Source organism: Equus przewalskii, chromosome 16 (assembly GCF_037783145.1).
Source record: "Equus przewalskii isolate Varuska chromosome 16, EquPr2, whole genome shotgun sequence".
Taxonomy (NCBI): domain Eukaryota; kingdom Metazoa; phylum Chordata; class Mammalia; order Perissodactyla; family Equidae; genus Equus; species Equus przewalskii.
Window position 1 is genome coordinate 14,868,643 of NC_091846.1, and position 19,061 is coordinate 14,887,703.

General features: G+C 36.1%; 1 protein-coding gene across 7 annotated transcripts in view; it reads right to left on the minus strand.

Annotated features, from left to right (window-relative positions):
* CCDC169 (coiled-coil domain containing 169) overlaps positions 1 to 19,061 on the minus strand; it is a 97,997-nt gene that overhangs the window by 27,623 nt on the left and 51,313 nt on the right. For 6 of the 7 annotated variants that reach the window (XM_070578023.1, XM_070578019.1, XM_070578021.1 and 3 more), the window contains one exon: positions 1,498 to 4,792. The exons of the other annotated variant lie outside the window; for it this stretch is intronic. In XM_070578023.1, the coding sequence (XP_070434124.1) occupies positions 4,693 to 4,792 (100 nt within the window). In that variant the 3' untranslated portion in view covers positions 1,498 to 4,692. Of the gene's footprint in view, positions 1 to 1,497; positions 4,793 to 19,061 lie in introns of those variants that run through there. 7 annotated transcript variants of the gene reach the window in all.

Consider the following 19,061-nt stretch of genomic DNA (forward strand, 5'->3'; position numbering starts at 1 on the left):
ACTAACTTTGGTTTGAAAGTCCATAGTTACAGCCTATATGGACACAGCCTATATGATTCAATCAACATATATTTTAGGAAGTTATTTTTGCCTCTAGTTTCCTTATCTGATAAATGAGCAGGGAGTCACAGTATCTTAGCATCAGAAGGGATATTGAAAGTCTTTGAATCCAACTTCCACCCACTGCATGAATCCTCTAATATTCCTGACAAAGGGTCACCTAGCCTCTGCTTGACCAATTCCAACGATGATAAACTCGCTGTTTGGTAGTCCTACAGAGAGTAATACTTTCCTTGTAACTGAGACAGTAAGTATGAAATTGCTTTGATAAAGTTAAAAGGATGCATATAAATTCAAGACTTTTCTAATTCATAGGGCAGATTGATCTGGTGTTAACTTGTTTTAAAAATAGTGCCCTACTGTCAATAATGATATGATCTTACATTTAAGAAGTGCTTTATTATTTTAAAGGTAGTTTTTTATACCCCAATCATGTCTAGTGATTTTAATAGCAGTTTTTAGTATTCTGGTATACTCTGCTCTCTTTAAATACCAAAATCCTAGCATTGTTGTCATAATTCTGCTATTCTGGTATTTTAAAAAAACTAAATTATTTGCATTTTGAAATAAATATTACTCAATTTGTGAAAAAAAAAATACCTATGATATGTGGTCTATGAGTCTAGGCAAGTCCTTACTTGTACACAGGGGAAAAAGAAACCAGACGGTGTTATTGATAAGCTTCTGTTGCAAGAATAATTGTTAGTCCAAAATAAAGAATTTCTTGTCCAGTAGAATAGAATAGCATAGTGCCAAAATTGATATAGGTAACTCTGCTTTGGAATTTCCAGCTATACATGATAAAACTAATGAAAGTGATTAAAAAAAACTGGAAATAATTTCTTTGAAACAAAAACAAAAATCATATCATACAGTAAATCCCAGTCCTTGAATATGGCTCTCTACGAATTTTTCTTTTTAAAGATTTTATTTTTCCTTTTTCTCCAAAAGCCCCCTGGTACATAGTCGTGTATTTCTAGTTGTGGGTCTTTCTAGTTGTGGCATGTGGGATGCCACCTCAGCATGGCCTGATGAGTGGTGCCATGTCTGCGCCCAGGATTTGAACCGGCGAAACCTTGGGCAGCCAAAGCAGAGGGCATAAACTTAACCACTCGGCCACGGGGCTGGCCCCTACAAATTTTTTTAAAAATCTAATCCTAGTCAAAAATCAAAAGATGTTTTATAAATATTTTTACAAGGTTATCAAGCAAGAAATGGGAAGATTCAAAGTTAAAGAAGTCAAGGAAATATTGGAAAGCAGCATACAATCCTTCTTCTTCTGACTAGCGTAGTATCTGAAATCGTTTCTTAGTTGGAAGACTCTGCTCAAAAATATGCTTTGACTCAACAATAGCACTAGTGACAATGCATTTTGATTTTTAAGATCATATTTTCTGAGAAAGATAAAATAATATTTCATTAAAACGTATCTGCTAATTTACCTTAAAATGTTATATATTTACATTTGTTGTTTTGTAACACCTTAATTGAGGTATAAATCATAACACGCAATTAACCCACTTAAAGTATACAATTCAAGGGTTTTTAGTATATTCACAGAATTGTGCAAACATCACACAGTTAATTTTAGAACACTTTCATCACCCTAAAAAGAAACTCTGTATGTGTTAGCAGTCACTCCCCATCACTCCCCCTTCCCCCGTGCCCACCAGCCCTAGGCAACTACTACTCATCTACTTTCTGTTTACATGGATGTGCCTATTCTGGACATTTCACATAAATGGAATCATACAATACGTGATCTTTTGTGTCTGGCTTCTTTCACTCAGGAAGATGTTTTCAAGGTTCATCCATGCTGTAGCATGTGTCAGTACTTCATTCCTTTTTATTGCTGAATAATATTCCATTGTTTAGATGTAACACATTTTGTTTATTCAGTCATCAAGTTGGTGGACATTTGAGTTTCCACTTTTTAGTTATTATAAATAATGGTGCTATAAATATTAGCGTACAAGTTTTGATGTGGACATAGGTTTTCATTTCTCTTAGGTATATACAGAGGAGTGGAACTTCTAGGCCATATAGTAATTCTGTGTTTAACCTTGAGGAACTGACAGACTGCTTTCCAAAGTGGTTGTGCCTTTTTACATCCCACCAGAAGTCTACAAGTGTCCAATTTCTCTATATCCTCACCAGTATTTGTTATTATCCGTCTTTTTGATTATAGCAATATTTGATATTTTGCAATACATTTTAGACATTTAAAATTTTGAAATATATTAAATATGATTGTACTGACTTTTTGCTTTATGAATTCTGAACTCTTCAAAAAAAAACAAATATTGATATTAATACATATTTCAGTATTAAACAAAATAAAGACCTCAAATTATCATTTTTGCTCTGGTTACTTCAATAAATAATTGCATTTTCATATAAAACTTCACATGACAAATTACCTTCAGAACTTAGAACTACGTAAAGGTTTTTTTCTACCTGTATATGCCTTCTACAAAAATATGACAGCTGTCTAACTCATTCCTTCTCTGTACTGATTGCTAAAAAGCTTATAGCTAGAGCTTTTATTTATTTTTCTTCCTCCCCAAAGTCCCAGTACATAGTTGTATATTCTAGTACACAGCTGTCCTTCTAGTTCTTCCATGTGAACCACTGCCACGGCATGGCTACTGACAGATGAGTGGTGTGGTTCCGTGCCCAGGAACTGAACCCAGGCTGCTGAAGTGGAGCACGCCAAACTTTAACCACTGGGCCATCAGGGCTGGCTCTAGAGCTTTTCTTAATCAAGAATTCAAAACTTTAACTTTTATTTTCATCTTTTATCTTGTGGGTGTTGTTTTTCTACCTCTATGTTTAGTAAAAGCTAATGCACATTCTTTTTAGAGGGAAATAGGGTATACAGAGGTAAATAAAAAAATATGTAGTAAGCACCCTTGACCTGCACAGCTATCCCAAGGCAGTAGTTAGGGTAAATATTCCAAACTGTACAAATGATCAGAGTGAGGCAAAAGTAATTTACTCAAAGTCAGAAGCTTAGATGTAGCAAAACTGATATTAGAACGCAGGTCCTAGAGCGCCCCCATTTCACTTCATTATACTCTCACCAACATTCCATCACTCTGTTTAAGACAGACATTTTCTGACATCTGGAAAACATCTCAAAGTAGCTCCTGTAGAACTAACACTTAAAGGCGATAGAGTCCCTGTAGTAAGATGTTCAACTAATATACCATCCCCGTGATTGAGATAACTTTAAATGTTCCTCAATCCAGTCCCCTATAATGGCTTAGCTCTGTATGATAGAAAGAAATTTGTTTATTTTTCAGGGATGATTCTGTGATTGTTATAATTATTACCAATATTTAAATTATCAATTTACTGTTAATGCTAAGAAAGATGATCCAAGACATAAAACTCTACTGTGTGTTTAATAATAACCATACTCTAATATGGTACCTGATATTGTAGTTCGCTTAAGAACAGGAGAAAATATTTCAAAACAGTTCCCATGTAGAATAATTTACAGGAACTTACTTTATATTTCTCTGCATTACATTTTAAAGTCATATAAAAGACTGATTTTCCTGTGTGAAATTTAAGTATTCTTCCTTAAAGAAAGCAAATGCCTACAGAGATAGTTATAGAAATGCATTGGGTGTTCATTACTGGTGATACTGAATAGAATTTAGGTTTTAGTGCCAGATATAAGGTGAGAACACCGCTAGCTGGAAACTATACTTAAATTTGGGTGATTTCTGGAAATTTAAAGTCCAATAATTTCACTTATTAAGTTGGGCAAATAAATTATATGTATGTCCCAGACTTAAGTAATAGTTATAAAACAGTCTAAACATGAATTGGAGAATTCAATAAATTTTATAAATGCATTAAAAGAACGCTTCTCCTGTCCTCATTCTAGCTCCACTTCTAGACTTGAGGATTGTGAACACTTGCAAAGTTTGGTCCAAAGAACTAGGCCATCACTATGAATTAATAAACACAAAATGACTTAAATCACCATGTGCTAAGTAGCAGGACCCTGAGGCTGAATAAGTATTGGTTTTCTGGAATAGTAACCTTAGAAATTGTATAGTTTGACTCAGTCATTTTACAGATGTGGAAATAAAGATGAGGTGAAGGAATTTACCCAAGATCTCATAAGAAGGGTGGGGCTATAACCAAGTGGATTCCTGATTGAAGGCTGTTTCCACAATACCAAGATAGTTCAAGTCAAAGTTTTAAATGCATTTGATTTGCAGCTTTGTTTAAAACTTTAGTTTAAAAAAACTAAAAATAATATAGCTTAAAATAGCAAAGAGTTTTGATAAACTCACATTTTTAGCTAACAGCCAACTAGAAACCAAATATAATAGCAATGTCACTATCAGAGCAGATCAGTGTAATAATGCCAACCTTCAGGCTTCCTAGGATATTTTAAAAATCATAAGCACTGCTATAAATATTTTAGAGTCACTTGAGAAAATTACTTTCATGTAGCCAAAGGGACAAACTTCTGGAAAAGGAGCTAAAGAGAATTTTGATAGCTATTTCTTATCTATTTCACTCCCTGAAAAACGTGTTGAACATTAACTTCACAAGTTGAATATTACAGGTGGAAAAAGGGAAGAAATAGAAATCCACCCAGTTTTGGAATCATGGATTGAGTTTTGGAAGATGGTTTGATCTTGTAATCTTTTTCACCGGTCCTCTCTTGGCATTCATTAGCTTCTGATTAACTGGATTGCATCTTCCCCTGGAAAAAATAAGTGTTAATCGTGATTTTCCAGTCATCATACGCCACACAGGAAGAAGTATGTATGGTACCTAGTTCCCCGAGCCCACAGTCCTTCACACGGAAGTCTCCCTGTGCACGTTTTCTGCTTACTGAACAATCCTAGGCAGCCATATGTCATACTATATCATCTCACCACGACTAGAGAGGCAACCTACCCAAGGGCAGATAATCCAAAGCTTGGAAGCAGCCCATGAGGTGGTCTAATGTGGAAATCTCTGTCCAAAAAGGAATGAGATGGACCATTCTAATATTTGCTCATGGAAATTTGAATTGAAGCTAAGAAAATATACAGAGAAGCCATGAATTAGACCAGGGACAATAAGGAAATAAGGACCCATGACTAAGCCAAAGATATAACTTAGCTAAAATTATAATAAAATTGAAACTATGACATACTGTGACATAAAAAAGATATAGAAAGTGAAGATGGCATTCAGTAATGAGAAGTAAAAGTAGAGACAATGAGTGGTTGATTATACTAGAAATAAAAATAGCAACACCTGTATAGCACATAATAGCACCCTGCGCCAAGGACTGTTTAACTGAACCACTGCTGTTTTTAAAGCTTCCTTGAATTCTAGTTCTAATATCTGTAGGCCCAGTTATACTGGAATTCCTGTTCTTGGACTTCCGTGGGACAATCTTTCCCTTATTGACTTACGTATGTTTATAAAACCAACCTCCCCACACTCTTACTTGAGATGGTAAGAGTCAGCTTCAATTCCTTGCAATGTGTTTTTAAATCAATCAGGGAGTAATGTCAGTAAAAATGACAGAATAAGACCCCCCAAAATTCTCTCTTTCAAGAAAGCACTGAGAAAATTGGCAAAAATGGTCAGAAGCAACTTTTTCAAAACTCTGGAAATAATCAAAGGCTTGCAGCAATCCTGGAGAATTTATTAAACCCACCCACCCACACACAGCTGAAATTCAGTAAGAACACAGCTTTGTGGCATTTTAACTTGCCCTACTCCTCCTTTCCCCAGCTCTGTGGTATCCCTGTGAAGAAAATGATAAACTGATCCTAAAATTCATATGGAAATGAAAGACACTCTGAACAATCAAAACGATCTTGAAAATAATAAAGTTGGAGGACTCACAATTACTGATTTCAAAACTTACTAAAAAGCTACAGTCATCAAGACAGCATGGTACTGGCATAAGGATAGATTTATAAACCAACAGAATAGAACTGAGAGTCTAGAAATAAATGCATTTGTTCATGGTTAGTTGACTTTTTAAAAGGGTGCCAAGACAATTCAATTGGAGAAGAATAGTGTTTTCCAGAAATGGTGCTAGGATAGACACATGCAAAAGACTGAAATTGGACCCCTATCTCACACCATATACAAAAATTAACTCAAAATGGATCAAAAAGGAGCTAAAACTATAAAACTCTTAGAAGAAAAAATACGTATAAATCTTTGTGTTCTTGGATTAGGCAATGGTTCTTAGATATGGTCATACAATAAGAAAAAAAAATCCTAGGAAGCCAAGATCAGGTGGATTTAATCAAAATCAAAACATTTGTGCTTCAAAGGGCATCATCAAGAAAGAAAAAAAACTCTAAAGAATGTGAGAAAATATTTGCAAATCATATATCTGATAAGGTCTAACAGCCAGAATATACAAAGAACTCTTATAACACAACAATAAGACAAACTCAATTAAGAAATGGGCAAAGGACTTGAAAAGACATTTCTCCAGAGAAGATATACAAATGGCCAGCAAATATATGTAAAGATGCTCAATGTCATTAGTCCTTAGGGAGGTGCAAATCAAAACCACAATGAGATACCACCTCACATCCACAAGGATGGCTAAAAGAAAAAAAAAGCAAAAACGGATAATAAGTATTGACAGGGATGTGGAGAAATTGGAACCCTCATACATTGCTAGTGGAAATATAAAATGGTGTGCCATTTTGGAAAAAAATTTGGCAGTTCCTCAAAAAGATAAACAGAGTTAGTACTTGACCGAGCAATTCCATTCTTAGGTATATACCCAACAGAATTGAAAACGTGTATGCACACAAACTTGTGTAGGAATGTTCATAGCAGCATTATTCAAAAAAGCCAAAAGGTGTAAACAATCCAAATGTTCATTAATTGATTAATGGATAAATGAAATGTGGTATATCCAAAAACTGGATTATTCAGCCACAAAAAGGAATAAAGTACTAATACATGCTCCTACATGGATGAACCTTGAAAACACTATGCTAAGTGACAAAGTCAGACATGCAAGGGCACATATTGTTTGCTTCCATTTATATGAACTAACAAGAATAGACAAATCCATAGAGACAGAAAGTAGATTAATGATTGCCAGGGGCTGGGAGGAGGGCGGGCTGGGGCTGCTAATGGGTATGGGGTTTCTTTCCGGGGTGATGAAAGTATTCTGGAATTATATAGGGATGACGGTTGCACAACTTTATGAATATACTAAAAATCAATGAATTGCATTCTTTGAAAGGGTACAATTTTTGGTATATGAATTATATCTTGAAAATATTTTTAATTTTTTTATTGAGTTAATGATAGGTTACAATCTTGTGAAATTTCAGTTGTACATTAATGTTTGTCATTCGTGTTGTAGGTGCACCACTTTACCCTTTGTGCCCAGCCCCCACCCCACGTTTCCCCTGGTAGCCACTAATCTGTTCTCTTTGTCCACATTTTTAAATTCCTCATATGAGTGGAGTCATACACAGATTATCCTTCTGTAACTGGCTTATTTCACTTAACATAATTTCCTCAAGGTCCATCCATGTTATTGCAAATGGAATGATTTTGTTCTGTTTTGCAGCTGAGTAGTATTCCATTGTATATATATACCACATCTTCTTTATCCATTCATCTGTTGATGGGCACTTAGGTTGCTTCCATGTCTTGGCTATTGTAAATAATGCTGCAATGAACATTGGGGTGCATAGGACTTTTGGAATTGCTGACTTCAAGCTCTTTGGATAGATACCCAGTAGTGAAATGGCTGGATCATATGGTAGTTCTATTTTTAATTTTTTGAGGAATCTCCATACAGTTTTCCATAGTGGCTGCACCAGTTTGCATTCCCACCAGCAGTGTATGAGGGTTCCTGTTTCTCCACAACCTCTCCAACACTTGGTACTATTAGTTTTAGATATTTTTGTCATTCTAATGGGTGTAAGGTGATATCTTAGTGTAGTTTTGATTTGCATTTCCCTGATGATCAGCGATGATGATCTTTTCATGTGCCTATCGGCCACCCATATATCTTCTTTGGAGAAATGTCTGTTCATGTCTCCAGCCCATTTTTTGATTGGGTTGTTTGATTTTTTGTTGTTGAGTTGTGAGAGTTCTTCATATATTACGGATATTAAGCCTTTGTCAGATATATGACTTGTAAATATTTTTTCCCAGTTAGTGGGTTGTTTTTTTGTTTCAATCCTGTTTTCATTTACCTTGAAGAAGCTCTTTAGTCTGATGAAGTCCCATTTGTTTATTCTTTCTATTGTTTCCTTTGTCTGAGAAGACATGGTGTCTGAAAAGATCCTTTTAATACTGATGTCAAAGAGTGTACTGCTTATGTTTTCTTCCAGAAGCCTTATGGTTTCAGGTCTCAGCTTTAGGTCTTTGAACCATTTTGAGTTTATTTTGGTGAATGGTGAAAAAGAATGGTCAATTTTCATTCGTTTACATGTGGCTGTCCAGTTTTCCCAGCAGCATTTGTTGAAAAGACTTTCTTTTCTCCATTGTAGGCCTTCAGCTCCTTTGTCAAAGATAAGCTGTCCATAGACGCGTGGTTGTATTTCTGGGCTTTCAATTCTGTTCCATTGATCTGTGCACCTGTTTTTGTACCGGTATCATACTGTTTTGATTACTGTAGCTTTGTAGTATGTTTTGAAGTCAGGGATTGTGATGCCTCCCGTTTTGCTCTTTTTTCTCAGGATGGCTTTAGCAATTCGGGGTCTTTTGTTGCCCCATATGAATTTTAGGATTCTTTGTTCTAATTCCGTAAAGAATGTCATTGGGATTCTGATTGGGATAGTGTTGAATCTGTAGATTGCTTTAGGTAGAACGGACATTTTAACTATGTTTATTCTTCCAATCCATGTACATGGAATGTCTTTCCATCTCCTTATGTCGTCGTCCAATTCTCTCAGAAAGGCCTTGTAATTTTCATTATATGGTTCCTTCACTTCCTTAGTTAAATTTACCCCAAGGTATTTTATTCTTTTTGTTGCGATTGTGAATGGTATTGTGTTCTTGAGTTCTTTTTCTGTTAGTTCATTATTAGAATATAGAAGTGCTACTGATTTATGCAAATTGATTTTATACCCTGAAACTTTGCTGTAGTTGTTGATTACTTCTAAGAGTTTTCCAATGGATTCTTTGGGGTTTTCTATATATATGATCATGTCGTCTGCAAACAGTGAGAGTTTCACTTTTTCCCTCCCTATTTGGATTCCTTTTATTCATTTTTCTTGCCTGATTGCTCTGGCCAGGACCTCCAGTACTATGTTAAATAAGAGTGGTGATGGAGGGCATCCTTGTCTCATTCCTGTTTTCAGGGGGTTGGCACTCAGTTTTTGCCCATTCAGTATGATGTTGGCTGTGGGTTTGTCATATATGGCCTTTATTATGTTGAGGTAGTTCCCTTCTATGCCCATTTTGTTCAGAGTTTTTATCATAAATCGCTGTTGGATCTTGTCAAATGCTTTCTCTGCATCTATTTGAGATGATCATGTGGTTTTTATTTCTCAGTTTGTTGATGTGGTGTATCACGTTGATTGATTTGCAGACGTTGAACCATCCCTGTGTCCCTGGTATGAATCCCACCTGATCATGATGTGTGATCCTTTTGATGAATTGCTGAATTCTGGTTGCCAAAATTTTGTTTAGAATTTTTGCATCTATGTTCATCAGTGATATTGGCCTGTAGTTCTCTTTTTTTGTGGTGTCCTTGTCCGGCTTTGGTATCAGCATGATGTTGGCCTCATAGAATGTGTTAGGAAGTGTTCTATCCTCCCTAATTTTTTAGAATAGCTTGAAAAGGATAGGTATTAAATCCTCTCTGAAAGTTTGGTAGAATTCCCCAGGAAAGCCATCTGGTCCTGGGGTTTTATTCTTTGGGATGTTTCTGATTGTTGTTTCAATCTCTTTTCTTGTGATTGGTCTGTTCAAATTGTCTGCTTCTTCTTGAGTGAGATTTGGGAGATTGTAGGAGTCCAAGAATTTATCCATTTCCTCTATGTTATCCATTCTTTTGGCATATAGTTTTTCATAGTATTCTCTTATAATCCATTGTATTTCTGCAGAGTCTGTTGTTATTTCTCCTCTTTCATTTCTGATTTTGTTTATTTGAGCTTTTTCCCTTTTTTTCTTTGTAAGTCTGGCTAGGGGTTTGTCTATTTTATTTCTCTTCTCAAAGAACCGGCTCTTTTTTCATCGATCCTTTCTACCACCTTGTTTGTTTCAATAGTACTTATTTCTGCTCTGATTTTTATTATTTCTCTCCTTCTGCTGACTTTGGGTTTTATTTGTTCTTCTTTCTCTCGTTCAGTTAGGTGTAGCTTAAGATTGCTTATTGGGATTTTTCTTGTTTGTTAAGATGTGCCTGTATTGCGATGAATTTTCCTCTTAATACAGCTTTTGCTGTATCCCATATGAGTTGGTATGACATGTTATCATTTTCATTTGTTTCCAGGTATTTTTTTATTTCTTCTTTAATTTCTTCAATGATCCATTGCTTGTTCAGTAGTGTATTGTTTAGTCTCCACATCTTTGTGCCTTTCTCAGCTTTTTTCTTGTAATTAATTTCTAGCCTTATAGCATTATGATCGGAGAAGATGGTTGTTATTATTTCAATTTTTTTAAATTTGTAGAGGCTTGCCTTGTTTCCCAACATATGGTTTATCCTTGAGAATGTTCCATGTGCACTTGAGAAGAATGTGTATTCTGCTGTTTTAGGATGAAGTGATCCATATATGTCTATTAAGTCCAATTGTTTTAGTTTTTCACTTAGCTCCACTATTTCCTTGTTGATTTTCTGTGTGGATGATCTGTCCATTGATGTGAGTGGGGTGTTCAGGTCCCCTACTATTATTGTGTTGTTTTTAATATTTTCCTTTAGGTCTGTTAATAGTTGCTTTATGAACCTTGGTGCTCCTATGTTGGGTGCATAGATATTTATAAGCGTTATTTCTTCTTGATGAAGTGTCCCTTTGATCTTTATATATTGTCCCTCTGTGTCTCTCTTTACCTGTCTTATTTTGAAATCCGCTTTGTCTGATATAAGAATTGCAACACCTGCTTTTTTTTTGTTTGCTATTAGCTTGAAGTATTGTCCTCCATCCCTTCACTCTGAGCCTGTGTTTGTCCTTTGGGCTGAGGTGTGTTTCCTGGAGGCAACAAATTGTTGGATCTTGTTCTTTAATCCATTTTGCCACTCTGTGTCTTTTTATTGGAGAATTCAATCTGTTTACACTGAGAGTGATTATTGATGCATGTGGACTTAATGCTGTCAATCTGTCACTCGTTATCTGGTTTTCCTGCATTTCTCTTCCTGTGTGCTTTAGCCTACCCATTTAATACTGCAATTTCTTACGCTGGGTTTCTTAGATTTTTCCTTATTTATGTTTTCTGGCTCTGTTCTGTTTTTCAGTTTAGTGGCTACCCTGAAGTTTGTATTTAGAATCTTGTGTATAATATAGTCTATTCTCTGGTGGTCTCTTACTTACTTGGCCTAGACTGATTTAGTCCCTTTGCTCTTCCCCTCCTAAATTATTATTTTCATTTCTTATTCCAACTTGTGTTATGAGTTTGTAGTTAGAGTGATAAGATCGTCTTTGCTTTGGTAGTTTCCTTACCTTTATCCTAATGCTATAGTTGAATATTTGCTATCCTATTGATGACCCCTTTCTCCCTTTTTTCTTTTTTTCAGGTATGAGAACCTTCTTGAGGATTTCTTGTAGTGGAGGAATTTTGGTTACAAATTCCCTTAACTTTTGTTTGTCTGGAAAAGATTTATTTTCTCCCTCATATCTGAAGGATATTCCTGCTGGATAGAGTATTCTTGGCTGAAGGTTTTTATCTTTTAAAGTTTTGAATATGTCACTCCATTCTCTCCTAGTTTGTAAGGTTTCTGTAGAGAAATCCACTGAAAGTCTGATGGGAGTTCCTTTGTAGGTTATTTTCTTCTGTCTTGCTGCCCTGAGTATTCTTTCTTTGTCTTTCATTTTTGCCATTTGTACTACTATATGCCTTGCAGTAGGTCTTTTTACATTGACAAATCTAGGAGATCTGAAAGCTTCCTCTACACACATTTCTCCCTCAATCCCTAGATTTGGGAAGTTCTCTTCTATAATTTCATTAAGCACACTTTCTGCTCCATTTTCCTTTTCCATATTCTCGGGAATTCCTATGATCCTTAAGTTCTTTCTCCTCATTGAGTCTGCTATCTCTCAGAGATTTTCCTCATTTTTTAAATTCTTAGTTCTCTTTCTTCCTCTGTCTGGAGCCATTCAGCCTGTCTATCTTCAATTATGCTAATTTTCTCCTCTATGGTGTCTACACAGCATTCAGGGAATCCATATTCTGTTTTATCTGGTCCATTGTGTTTTTCATCTCTAGTAATTCTGTTTGATTCTTCTTTATAATTTCAATCTCTTTTGTGAAGTAACTCCAGAATGTGTTGGCTTGTTTCTCTACCTTTCTCTCTACCTCATTGAGTTTTTTGATTATAGCTACTCTGAACTCATTTTCACTTAGTTTACCTATTTCCAAGTCCTCAGGAGTTAATTCTGTGTTTTTATTGTTTTCCTTCTGGTCTGGAGCTTTTATAAATTGCTGGATGGTAGAGGAGTGGTTTTTGCGCATGATGGTAGAATTTGGTTGCAGTTACAGCCTGTCGCCACTAGATGGGGGTTGAGAGCCATGCATTCTGAGCTCTCTGCCTTCAGGCAAGATGGCAGCGCCCAGCGCGGTTTGACGGGGGGGAGAGGCTGTTTTTCTCACATGCTGATCTGGATTCAGATCAGCTCTGTTCTCTGGACTCCTGGGGCCCTGGCTTTATGGGGTCCCCATGCATGGAAGCTTTTCCCCGTCAGCTGGTTTCCACTGTACTCGCGGCGGGAGTCCTAGACGATCCCCTGATCGCGCGGCCCCTCCCCCACTCCTTCCCGCACCCCCAGTAGCGATCCCAGTCTCTAGGGGAGGGAGCGAAGTTCTCTCCTATCCCACTCCAGCGCCTCCGAGGCCTGCTGCAGGGTCTCTGTCCTCTGTTTTGTGGTACTGTACGTCTCTGACGTCCTGGCATTAGGTTTATTTGCTGAAATTCAATATTTTCCAATCCTTTGTTGTAGTTTGGAGGGGAGAGAGTCCCAGGTCAGCTCACCCCGCCATTTTGCTCCGCCCACCCTTGAAAATATTTTTAATTTTTATTTTATCTTATTTTTTTGAGGAAGATTAGCCCTGAGCTAACATCTGCCGCCAATCCTCCTCTTTTTGCTGAGGCAGACTGGCCCTGAGCTAACATCCATGCCCATCTTCCTCTACTTTATATGTGGGACGCCTGCCACAGCATGGCTTGCCAAGCAGTGCCATGTCTGCACTTGGGATCCGAACCGGCGAACCCCAGGCCACCAAAGTGGAATGTGCAAACTTAACTGCTGCGCCACCAGGCTGGCCCTGAAAATATTTTTTTAAATGTTGTATTTGGGGAATAAACGATTTCCTGTGTTGAAAAAATTTTTAGTTAAATAATGTTTTAGAATAATTTCATCTTTAGGTGTAATATGGAATTAACCACAAGCATTAATTATATCATATTTAATTAATAGTTCACTATGGATATTTATTGTTTGCCATACTAAATGCTTACATGATACTTTGAGAATGTTTTAAATAGCTTCCTAAATATGAACCATTTCTAAAAGATCTAACTGACATGATGACACTAACCATCAAGCTGAGGTACATCATTCTAAAAATATGTTTAATCTCCTAGACATCTTTTAGAGCAGTGTTTCTTGAACTGCAGAATACAACTCATTAGTGGACTGATTTAGTGAATTACAATAGCAACATTAAAAAGTAGAACAGAATAGAAAATATAAGTATGCATTACACACAGTAAGGGTACGTGTTATTTCAAAAATTGTTTCAGTTACATATAAATATATATTGGGTATACTGGGTCACAATATGCTATCAGTCCCAAGCAACAGAGTTTGGAAAACATTTTACACTCCTGAGTATTGTTGTTTTTAAAGAAATGATAGTGGCTAAGATCCATGCAAGATTATGTTAGCACAACAGTGTTGTAGATTTGTCACTTGCAGTTTCAAATTATTGTCATATGTCTTATTCTCTTCCCACAAATCAATTCTTTGTTGCTTAGCTAATTCTTCTTCTTCTTTTTTTTTTTTGAGGAAGATTAGCCCTGGGCTCACATCTGCTGCCAATCCTCCTCTTTTTGCTGAGGAAGACTGGCCCTGAGCTAACATCTGTGCCCATATTTCTCTACTTTATATGTGGGATGCTTGCCACAGCATGGCTTGCCAAGCGGTGCCATGTCTGCACCCGGGATCCAAACTGGCGAACCCCAGGCCACCGAAGTGGAACATGTGAACTTAACCACTTCGCTACCAGGCTGGCCCGCTTAGCTAATTCTTTATATTCAACAAAGTACTATACATTGAAGAAGAATAGCTAACATTTATCGAGGTAGGGATTTTTCAATAAACTCTAAATTTCATACTAACTATTCAGTTTGGTTTCCATCAACCCTGTTTTGTAGGTGAATAAACTGGTTCTGAGATGGGTTACTTACATAAAGCCACATTAAATAGTAAATGCCAGAGGCAAAAATTGATTCGAGTCTACCTGCTTCAAAGCCAATGCAAATTTTCATTTACCACTTCTCACTATTTTTTAAAATGCTGTACTGTAGCAGCTACTCAAGCATTCACACTATTATTTTGACTTCAGGGCTTCCATAGTCTATCTAGTAGATAGAGTTTCTCTTAATTTTTCTCTTTCAATAGAAAGTAATTAAAAATGATCACAAAGTACACATATTCTTTTGTTATTGGCTGCCCCAATACTATCCTACAAAAACACACAAACACTTAAGCAATTAGACACAAGGATTCCCTTAATTACTACTGTGACTTTTCCTATATACATCTAGTTCCAAATTAAGAAGTTCTCAGAGTTTAACTTTTTTCCTATACGTACTTAAAATCTTTATTTTTCTTTCCTTAGAAGAACCTTATAAAAATACCTCAATTTCTTGAATATCTTTTATGAGCTTTAGGTACTTTAAGTTGTGTTAAAAGTATACATATTCTTACAGAAAATACTAAAAGTATAAAAATAAGCTATCCACAATCCCACTCTACTGTTTTGTATTATATTTTTATTTACTACTATAGGTAAACATTTTCCCATGTCAGCTATATATTTTCCCAGAATGCAATTTTTTGTAACTTCATAATATCATTATAGTTTATTGAATTTTTCCGTTAGTGTTTGATATTTGGGTTGTGATTTCTCCATTCTAGCTGCTTTTCTTATCAAAAGGATGTTCCCCTAACGCCCTCTCTCTTAATGAGTCCTACAATCAATTTCTCTCAGGACAGTAAGGACTGTCTTGTTATTTTCTTCCTCTTGGGCCTTTAATAACTCTAAAACTCTTCATAAGCAGGAAAAAAACAAGGCTGCACACTGAAGAATAAAATTAATTTTACAGTTTTCTACTTTTAGGAACCACTGCTTTGGTATCAGTTTTTGAGCTCCTTGCTCACAGGAATATGATATTTCATTGCTAATACATGCCAAGGGTCACAATCAATAAGGTTACCTAGTAACTTGTCTAGAAGCTTTCGGCAACTTCCAAACCTCATCCTACAAAGACTATTTCTCCTATTATCTTAAAGAGCCTTTTTTCAAATCAGTATATCTAAGGATTTCTAGAATATATCTTTCAATAGCAGTATAGAAATCTTGTTCATTTGTGGCCATAGTTCCACACAGCAAGAATATAATAGCTAATAGTCAATCAGGCACTATCCCTCTGATAGATTTTTTAATAGAATTTCAGTTAAATGGGTATTTTCTACTGCTCTGATTTATTATGAACTTTAGAAATAAATGTCACTATTTTAACATTAGTGTATATGAGAATATTAACCAAAGCAAACATTAAAAGCCAATAAAAACTTGACTTTTAAAACATTGTTTTAGGGGCCAGCCCTGTGGCCGAGTGGTTAAGTTCGTGCACTTTGCTTCGGCAGCCCAGGGTTTCATTGGTTCAGATCCTGGGGCGTGGACATGGCACCTCTCGTCAAGCCATGCTGAGGTGGCGTTCCACATGCCACAACTAGAAGGACTCACAACTAAAAATATACAACCATGTACTGAGGGGCTTGGGGGAGAAGAAGGAAAAAGTTAAAAATCTAACAAACAAACAAACATTGTATTAAGTATAACACATACAGAATAGTGCACAAAACATAAATGTACAGCTCCATGAATTATAAGAAAGCAAATACTCGTGTAACTACCACCCAGGTCAGCACACAGAAGATCGTCATCACACTGGAAGATGTCCTCATGTCCCGCCAATTATTATTCCCTTTCTCCTCCACATTTGGTAACCAGTATCCTGTCTTCTGACCCCACAGACAGTTTTGCCTGTCTTTGAACGTTATATGAATAGTATCCTATTATACATAAATAGTCTCTTATTTCTGGCCTCTTTCATCCAACACTGTGATAACTGTTTATAACGTTGTGTGAGCTGTGGTTTATTTGCTTTTATTTTTGTTATTATTTATTTAAATAAATGAATATTTGTTTTTAATTGCTGTTATTATTCATATATATGAATAATATATACAATATAATATATTGTATAATATAATATATAAAATAATATATAATATGTGAATAATTCATATATATGAATAATAACAGTAATAAAAAACAAATATTCATATATATATCTCTCAAAAATTTTTATCCATTCTTTTATTGATAGACATTTGTTGTTTTTTCGGTTTGGAGCCATTACGAATAAAGCTGCCGTGAACATTCTTGTACAGGTCTTTTGGTGTAAATGTATGCACCATTCTGTTAGGGATGTAACTAGAAGTGGAATTGTTGGATCATAGGTGTATAATCAGCTAAATGTAGAAAGTAATGTAAATAGTATTCCAAGTGATTGTACAAATTCATACTCCTACCAGCAGTGTATGAGAGTCCTCAATTCCTCCACATCTTTGACAGCACTTGGAATCATCAATCTTTAAAATTTGTGGTGGTATCTCATAATTTTAATTTGCATTCTGCTGATGAGTAATGGTGTTGAGTAACTTTTTATATGCCCACTGGCCATTTGGATATCCTCTTCTGTGAGGAACCTAACACCAAAACTTGTTTTTAAGGCAAAAAGATTGAATCATCAACTAAAGAAGTATACTAAATTCCAGAGTTAAGTCAGAAACTCAGAACAACATTTTAATGTAGTGCCAGTTATATACATCTAATTTGGAAGATTACAGGTATACAGAAATATTTCTAGTATATGAGTTATTTGGGTTATTCATATTTCCAGAAAGTGAAGGAGTTTTTGTCCATTTGTGTGACCATTCATTCATTCAAATATTACTAAACACCTATTTATGCCAGGCACTGTATTCAACGCCAGGTTCTATCAAAGATGGAAGTGATATATCCAAGATCAAGCATGAGCAGCGCCAGAGGGCACAAATAAGCTTACTGAGCAGGTATCCAAGATCATCATCCATCTCTGATGTGCCAGCACCTCAAGTTCAGCTCAAACCTATGGCGTGGAGGGCCCCACAGACAACTGATCATCAGAATGATATACAGCTGCTGCTACAAGAGGACAAGGAGGAATGGGTTTGGCACCTGGGTGATCTACTTGATCGTCCTTTAGTACTACCTTTCCCAGTTTTGACAGTAAGTGGACAAGAACCTTAGCCATGGCTTGGAAAGGACATAGCAAAACAGGGCTCAGACTCTCAGTTGTAGAAAGGTCTAGGTCATCCCATCAGGGGAAGAGGAGGCCCACACTTGGTTCACTGATGAATCAGCTTGGCACGGGGGTCTGCAGCTGCACTGTAACCCTAGTCCCTCTGCCCAAACCTGTTTCCTTCCCTTCTGCCATTGATTCTAAGAATGTTCACTAGTAAACTTCCTGCATGCCGGGTTCCATTTCAGAGTCCACTCCCTGAGAGATCCAACCTACAACAGTATTCAATAGAAAATCAAACTGCCCTCACAGTCCTATAATCTAGTGATATATATATGTATATGTATGTTAATATATGATTAGAATGAAGCTGTTTTATTTTTATTTTCAAAATATTTCTCCTTTCACTACTTAAGTAAATTTGAATAACAGAGGTGATATCTTTTTAAAAGAAATTTGAACTGAAAGATAAATGTAAAAATAAAAAATAAATTTTTAGGGTGATTGTGCAGAAAAGAGTTAACATAGCAAGCCTGTTATCCTTAGAAAGCCCTGCTGGCAAGGTTGGCCCTTTGCTGGTGTCTGGGAACTTAGTGGTAAACAGTTCTTTACTCTGATATAAAATTTTCCTTAAATGAAAAGAATGATTTGCCGTGCTTAACCTGTACAAATAACATGGTTTATGCTGAACATCTGTTTTCCTTCTGGGAGTCTGGAATTTTGGTATGTGCTAGGCAGAGGTACCTCCATGATCAGTCCTCAGTAAAAACATTGAGCACTAAATATCTAATGAGTTTCTCTGGAAGGTAAACTTCACACGTTGTCACAAGTGTTGTCGCAACTCATTGCTGGAGAAATTAAGCGTGTCTCTGTGACTCCACAGGGGACTTTTAGAAGCTTGCACCAACTTTCCTCCAGACTTCATCCCATAGACCTTTTCCTTCATATCCTTTTATTGTAATAAATTTTAGCCACATCACAAATATATTCTGAGTCCCATGAGTCATTCTAGGGAATCACTGAATGTGGGAGTGGTCTTGGGGCCCGCAACACAGAGGTATAATAGTTTTCAAAGGGAAGTCCTTTTCCAAAATGTACTTTAATGTTTTAACTACATTATATTTCCATTGATGAAAATGTACAAAGATAATTATAATTTAAAGTATTATGACTACTCAAGGAACAGTACTCTTATCCATCTAGCCAAATATTGGACAAAATGTTGTTATCCCATGAATTTCCACCA